This window comes from Pristiophorus japonicus, chromosome 1, assembly GCF_044704955.1.
Source record: "Pristiophorus japonicus isolate sPriJap1 chromosome 1, sPriJap1.hap1, whole genome shotgun sequence".
In the NCBI taxonomy this organism is placed as follows: Eukaryota; Metazoa; Chordata; class Chondrichthyes; family Pristiophoridae; genus Pristiophorus; species Pristiophorus japonicus.
The window spans coordinates 118,655,656-118,663,935 of record NC_091977.1 but is presented as its reverse complement, the minus strand read 5'-3'; the positions used below and the strand labels follow the sequence as shown (position 1 = coordinate 118,663,935).

The 8,280-nt window shown below is 38.8% G+C and overlaps 1 protein-coding gene across 1 annotated transcript; it reads left to right on the top strand.

Moving 5' to 3' along the window:
* The first annotated feature begins 1,047 nt into the window (after window positions 1-1,047).
* foxb2 (forkhead box B2) lies at window positions 1,048-1,998 on the top strand. Its single transcript, XM_070862255.1, has one exon. It carries the CDS (start codon window positions 1,048-1,050, stop codon window positions 1,996-1,998), a length of 951 nt encoding a protein of 316 aa, XP_070718356.1.
* The last annotated feature ends 6,282 nt before the right edge of the window (window positions 1,999-8,280 follow it).

Genomic DNA, 8,280 nt, shown 5'->3' with positions numbered 1-8,280 from the left:
AAAAGCCGAAGATGATGGCATTGAAGTAAGGTGCTTGTACTCAGTGCAGTGTCCATTTAAAAACATGCATAAAAGCACAGTCAGCGCAATTGATAGATTTCATAGCCAGAAATCTATAACTGACCAGTAACTGTAACAGTTTCACGTCGTTCATGAAATTAGTCGGATGCTCCTGAACCGTCAATGTTTAATTTCGAGGCTTTGATCTTTCAACCTGAGCATTATTTAGTTAGTAACTAATGATCCGAAGCAAAGTAAAATAATCTATAATCGGAAATATACAGGGATCATAACATTCATTTCCCAGGTCCGATCAAATAAAGTTTAAAACAACACGTAGAATAAATGTAGCGCAGGTAAAGTGTGGGCGCTGCAGAATATCGCGGTGACGTTTTATCCTTGAGGGAAACAAATGAGTTAACATAGTTATAACCGTTCTTAAAACTGAAATTAGTTCGGTCACTATTAAACTTTAAGACTGAATGACTGCAGCCAACCGCATACCTTGCTACTCTCTGCCTGTCCATTCGCATTTCCTCATTCCCTCACTATTCAGCCCGACCCCACACTGCGTTCAAAACAAGAAACATGTTCTATTGGTCGAAGCAGTCCTCCTCAATAGGTGTAACTGAAACTAGATTCGTGTAGGGTTTTTTTCTCTCTCCTCTTTCTTGTCCCTGAGCGATTGTCATGTGATAATGAAGAGCAACAAAGCGCTGAAGGGAGCTGCAGGGGTCTGTGCATCTGTGATCACAACAAGCCTCGTTAGCTCACACAACACAAGTGTGCACTTCTCGGCCTCTTTATCATCTAGTGAGACAGCGCGGAGCTTTTAACCCGCATCTACAACTCTGGCATCTTTCAGCAGCACAGCATACAAGCAACCGAATTCGTTCCGCACCTTGGCGTTCAGAGATTTTATGGAATCTTGGGCAGGGAACTCAACTCGATCGTCGTCAGACCTATCGGTTCGCTTCCTGGGCGAGGTGCATTGGTGAATTTTGTGTTTTCTTCGTGATTATTGTTTCCCCTTTATAACCCCGCAAAATGCCTCGTCCGGGGAAAAATTCCTACAGTGATCAAAAGCCTCCTTACTCATACATCTCATTGACTGCGATGGCCATCCAGAGTTCTGCGGAGAAGATGCTCCCCTTAAGTGAGATTTACAAATTTATCATGGACAGGTTTCCTTATTACAGAGAGAACACCCAGCGGTGGCAGAATTCTCTCCGCCACAACCTCTCCTTTAACGACTGTTTCATCAAGATCCCGCGCAGACCCGACCAGCCAGGCAAAGGCAGTTTTTGGGCTCTTCATCCTGACTGTGGGGACATGTTTGAGAATGGGAGTTTCCTCCGCCGCCGTAAGAGGTTTAAGGTGCACCGGTCAGAACACTTGTCCGCCAAAAGTTCACAAATGATCCACTATTTCCAGCATCACCACCAGCAACAAGCCAAGTTGGGGTTGGCCTCACCAGAGACAGCGCCAGGTATGGGGCGTTTGCCCCAATTCCAGCCTTATGGGGTCAACGGGCCCCAGTCCACTGGATTTAAGCACCCATTTGCCATCGAGAACATCATTGGAAGGGACTATAAGAGCATGATGGCCAGTGGGCTTCCTTTAGCCTCTGTAATGCACCACCTTGGTTACCCAGTGCCCAGCCAGCTCAGTAACATGGTGGGATCCATGTGGCCCCATGTTGGTGTCATAGACTCCATGGCCCCCATGCCAGTTTCTCCAGATTACAGCCCGTTTGGGGTGCCCATGAAGACGATCTGTCACCCAGGCACCCAGACTATGCCAGCCATCCCTGTGCCCATCAAACCTACAGTGTCCCTGGCGTCTATCTCCACAATGCCAGCTCCAGGAGCCCTGCCAGGCAGTCCCACGCAGATCTGTCCGTCATCATCTTCATCCTCTTTACATCTAGATCAGACTCGATCAGCCTCCATTGAGGGCAAAGCTAACTCCTTACACTCCGTGCTGGTCCATTCCTGAGGGCGAATAGGCTGAAGTATAGATCCGTTTTTAATAGGGGAAGGAATTGATTTAAGATGATGTGATAAGGTTAATTATAGCAGAAAATGTTTTGTCTCATTAAAGGTGCATAAATCATAGTCAGTTATACATAAATCGGGGAAATATTTTAATAGAGAATTTTCAGGTAAGAGGATTTACTTTCTGTAATTGAGTCGTCAGTGACCTAAAGTTACGTATAGAAGGCTGTGTGTACCTGGAAATAATCCCCGGAGATGGGAAAATAATATATTTTCGCCAGTGTTCCAAACATTGTGGGTATTTAAATCTGCGCATTGTCCATCAGTCTGCTTGTCAGTTTTGTAATATTCAGAATTCACCAGATAGCATCAGTGACCATCAGTGTTTTGCGGTGATTTCGAAACCTGAACATCATTAAACAGCAACTGTGGTAAAGAAAAAGCAACCTTTAAAGTGGAATCCTGTGAAGTGAATTGGGTCCGAACAGGAACAGAAGAATTTGTAAACTGACTCGCATATCAGGAGCTGAAAACAGCACCCAGCCGGAAGTTGATGAGAATTGAGATTATTTGTTTGCCTGCACGTTAGGTATTTCAAATCAGGTCAAAACATATTTGAAACGGGAATATGCTTAAGCGGTGCCGTGTAAGTTAGTGAAGTTGGCAAGTTTTGAAAGAGACGCGTTGACTGTCGCTTAAAACCCCGGGATCGCAGCTTTTAACGCAACTCGGGACCATTTTTAAACTGCAGCGATTTATTTTTATTACTTCTACAAGTTGTACAAATAAAGCAAGTCGATCTATTTTGCGGCATACAAAAAATTCTTCAGTGTTTACTCCAATACTACGGATTCATTTCAAAATACAGATTTATTAATTGCGTAATAAATAATGCCAGTGGTCAAGCTCCTTTATGTTGTTCCTGGTTCAGATACCTGCACAGCTCTTTAACATGCTGTGTTTAAGCAGTTACAGTGAATGATTTAAACGTTGTCCAAACAAAACGCGAGTTATGGTGCAGAACTTGATAAATGGTCATGTCTATACTGTACCGTTCGACCTAATTACTCCATTGTACTTATTTTACATACAGTGAAAGAAAAACACCTTAAAGATGAATAGCCCTTTTGAAAATTAAATCTGGGCTCAGATTTTGACAGAATTTGTATTAGAAGCACCACAGAATGTTAAACGGATGTCTCTTTAAAAATCCGTACTTTAGGGAACTTACACTCCTCATTTGAGTGGACAGGGCGCAATTGATACTGTCCAATAGTTTTCACACAGCGGCGAATTCAAGTTAGCCTACAACACTAGGGTAGGTAAAGGTAGGGTAATATTTCCTGACAGCTAAACAAGATTCGTTTTCGCCGGAGAGAAAAAAAATCTGCTTTTCACATCATCTTTGTAGTGCGTAGAAATTTCAGGTTTTGTCCTCCTTTTCCTTTCTTTACGCATTTCCTTTGACACGCAGCTTGGTTTCATTGTGATGTTAAATATGGTGCGGTCAAAATCAGAACAATGTAATAGCACTTTACGAGCAAAAACTGAATGGAATTGCTGGATTGTGAATATAGATGTAAAGTAAACCCGTCGTGAAAGGTGGTTCCAACTTTCGTTCGTTTTGTATATATTCGTATTGAATATTTCATCTGTGAATAATTGTTCAGAACATTGTATGTATACTGTACACAGGAGCTTTTATCGGAAACAAAAGTTATTAAATATTTCCCATCCAATATGTGTTTAATAGCTTTTTAAACAAAAACAAATATTTAAACATGGTTTAAACTGTGCATGACACTGAAGAAGTCCAAAAGTGCACTTCTACTGAATCCAATCGAACACTTCAGTTAACATAGGCCAATAAAATGTGTACGAATACGAACGCTTTCTTTCCGAGCATTCTTCGCACTGTGCAGATTCTCTATCATATACCAACTTTTTTTGCTCTTACCGGTTTTCAGCATAATAAATTGGATGACAGTATCCAACGCAAACGGTCAGCTGAGGCCTCGGATCAATTGCTACCTGCCTCCCAGCAATGTCTCCAAGTATTTGTATGAGTATATTCTTCGGATTTCGAATTCAACAGATGAGAGATGAAAGTGTTGTTGCACACATGTCAAATTATTTAAATGTGATTCCGTTTGAAATCCTATGCGTCGAATGTAATAACAAATTTAACCAAAGCAGATGCACAAACAAAAGGTGAGTTCGCTTTTATTATGGAAGTGGTGGGAATAACGGGGCCAAGTATTTCTAAGTCTTTTAACCCTTTGTTCGAAAAAGATGAAAGTAGCAAAATACAACTTACTGGATCTTTTTTCTCTTTTAGACGTAAGTTTAACAATTCTCTACTTAAATATTTCCATCCTCGGGTTTTTAAAGACATCTGGGGTTTTTTTACATTTATTTTGATTTTGTTTCAGTTTTTAAAATCTTGTTTTAGAACTTGGGAAATAACTGAGGGTGTGAGTGAGCGAAAACACTCCGAAGAGATGACAGGAAGAAAAGCGAATAGTTTATTTCAAAGCTAAACTCTGCAGCATATGATGGCTCAATTAGATTAGTTTTCTGTTCTTTTTTTATTATTAGAGCCCAAATTCAAAAGGATTGTCATGCAAGGAGCGTGCTGGTCCGAACAATCTTTCCGCTTTTCAGAAATCTTCGTGTTATAAACCTGTTGCCGTTTCACACTGAACTGAGCTAATCGCCCTACTTGTATTGTTTGTGGCTCATTAAACAAAATATGTGAACATTCACTGAACTGACTAGAATATAGTCCAGCCGTGGAAATATATTCCCGTAATTTCATTTAGTGTAAAATACTTTTGAGTTAGTATTATAGTGCAATGCACTGGCACCAATAATCCAACACAAAACTGACATATTTCAAAACATTGTTACCTTCGAAGAATTTATGGGAAACAAAATATCTGGCGAGTCTAAAGACTAAAATCTCTAACGTTAGCAAATTCATTACTTTTAATCACTTTCCCGCGATTTAAAACGTATTGATGTTTTGTGCGCTACTGGAGCAGCGTAAAGGTCGAATCAAACCCAATCTGCTGTGGGAACACCTATGACAGGGTTCAATTTTTAAACAAAGCACTATAGACAGAATAAGTAAGAAAGATGTTAAGATTTCCAGCACCTAAAATAAATTCACCGCTTTATTTTTTCATGTCTTGATATCGAGTATCTCTCTTCAGGACTGTTAACATGGCTGGATCAGTACTTTTGCCTTCAATGATTACACATTGAACACAGACAGTAACTAATAAGTGATTGTTTATTACTGCCAATTCGAACATAATGTGTAACTGTCATATTAAACGCATTTTTTGTTGCATAACGATTATTTTTCAAGCCTCTATAATCACAATGCGCTACAGCCAAAAGATAGAAATCCCTGTGACTTTCTGTAAAGGGGATGAGTCAGTGTCACTATCTGTAAATAGTTACTCACAAACTGTCACCTTATTTTGCTTTTGTACTTTATTATTGAACTGGTTTTTGCGCTTGTTTATGTGATTAATTATCCAATATTCCGTGCAAGAACAACCGAAAACGCTACAAAACATTCTCCTCTGTCGTGTAATCCTTATTCAATAATCAAAGTACCAACCGTGCAGCGGGATAAGGGGAGGGGCGAGGAGAGGTACACCTCTGGGTCTCGACTTTTTAATAACGGTATCGGATCCTGATGGAGAGATACATTCAAACATTGAGAGCTTAAAAAAATCAAGCCTAACAAAGAGACAGCATTATTGCATTGTAATCACTCTCAAATGTTCTGAGATTCTTATACCCCATATGTTGCACGTTGTTGCTCTCCTTTGAGGTATTATTTAATACATACAGAAATGAACGACATTTGCATGTAAAGTTTTTGGTAATCTGTTTATAAAAGCGTAATAAGACCACCTCAGTTATGGTCCTGTGTGCGGTATTGGACTCAACGTTATAGGAAGGATATTGAGGTTCTGGTGAGGGTACAAGGCACAAGCACTGCCTTGTATGAGGGGAAACAAATACAAAGACAGACTTGAAAATTATGGTGGTGGGTGTGGGGTGGGGGGGCGGGTGTTAGAACCACTTAGATTGCTCGGCATTATGATTTTAAAAAGTTTAAAATTCTGAAAGGATGGGACAGGGTAGATATTGTTTCCAGTAGTTGTAAGGTCTAGAAGCAGGGGTCATGGATAAAAGATTACATGTAAGATTTAGAAAAGAGAGCAGGAGCAACTTCCTTACAAGAGTTGTGAGGCTGTGGAATTCACTTCCATGGTTAATAGTTAAGGCATAAACTATGTCAACGTTCAAGATTATACTGGATAGGTGGATGAGGAGGAAAGGGATACGAGGACAGGGCTAGTAAATTGGATTAGGGATATTTGATTCCGTGGAAGGTAAACGCAGACTGTTCGGATGTGATAACCTTCAAGTATGTATTTTTATGTAAATACAGCTTTCTGTTATATTGCTCTAAATCTATTCTTCAAATACTATTTGCACAATTAATATAGAAACACAGCATTTCAGTAATTCCGCAAAAGTTTTCTGAATACAGCTCATAATATATTGATTGGTTCAGTCACGGTCATTATTACATAAGTTGTGTACAAAGTGCTTGCATACAATTCGATGCTGACCCTGTGATTTCTTACACCTCTCTGCCGCATTTGTATAATCCGACGGGATCTAGCAATAATCAGGTTTCTGATTGCATTTAATGTCGAAATCTGCTCAATATTCTATTTCCACGCTGTAACGTGTAGTTACTAGTGTTAAAATTAAACAAATTCAAAGGCAACTTAAACATTTATAACATTTAAAATGTGATTGTTGTTGGCTAAATACAATCATGAGTTAACAATGTACTAACTTTTACAAGCCCAGTAATTTAAAGCACAATAATTTAATTGCACAGTTTATGAAAATGTAGGATCTATATCAATAACAACTAAAATTGAAGTATTCTCAATTATTCTGGAAGGATTTCGATGTTTTGCTTTTGAGGTAACGATATTTTTGTGGTTAACGAAATCTGTACACATATCGTAAAAATAGTAAAAGCTTAACCTATGTTCCATAATGGTAATAGAATTTGATAGAACATATCAGCCTTCCAATTAATTTAAAATAAACCTAGGCTGAAAACTTAGGATACAGTGAAATAGTTTGAAATTGCTTGGGTACCACATTGCAATATCGGTAGAAACGAGCATGGATTTCATTCCTCTGCTGGGTCAACAGGGATATCAACAATATTTACCATAATTATTCTTCTCAGTATGTTTAAAATTATCTCTGGAGGATATTCAATTTGTAGTTTATTATTGACCTAAACACGCATTCTGTATCAAGCGCGCCATGAGTCGTGAAATATGTATACTAATATCGTTCATTTGCTAAAATATATAAATACTTCCCATTCAAAGTTACAAATAAAGTACAAAATATCATTAATGTTAATTGTATTCCCGGGGCTCCAATTAAATGTGCCAATATTGGATATTGATAGTAACTAGAATTGCATGTTGCGAAATGTTAAGAAAAGAGGAATCAAACTTCGCGCTCCTCTTCACAACCAAACGTGTAGATTAAAGCAAATATCGACTTCACACGGAGTGCTTTGTGGTCTCTTCTCTGTTCAATATACCGAATAAACTAATAATTATAAGTCTAGCTTATGAAATCTAACCCTAAACAGCTACGGTGCCGTCATGGCGAGACGATATAGCGATCAAAATGTATTTATGATTTTCAAACTTCAAACACACTTGTATCACAGACAACTGTAAACAATCCAAAAGTTAACGTGATCGCACTGCAAATAGAAATGTGTTGAATTACGCCTTTGCACATTAAATTAACTCAAATATTAATGTGACTAATTCTTCTTTCGTAACAAACAGGTTAATTATTACGGTTAACAGCAGGGAAATCTACATAAAGAACAGTAAGTAAAGTATATGAATTAAAAATTCACCTGGCTACGTTATTAACCAACAACAGATGCGCGCTGACGATGGACGTGATGTGACAACAATTCTGAATAATTCACTTGTGAAATTGAAACACTTGATTCAGGTAGAAAAGATGTTTCTATAGCATCCACTGCAGATTGGTGCATTGCTACCTATTGATCTTACTAATTCCAAACGTTGCTACTGGCTCTTCACATTATATCCTGCAAAAATACACAGTATATGCACAGGAATTTGATCATCTGTCTGGAGGAGTTAAACTTGCTTGTCCGGCCTAACTACCACAA

Excerpts from the sequence above, each read along its gene's own strand:
- foxb2 (XM_070862255.1), top strand. The coding sequence starts at position 1,048 with ATGCCTCGTCCGGGGAAAAATTCCTACAGTGATCAAAAGCCTCCTTAC.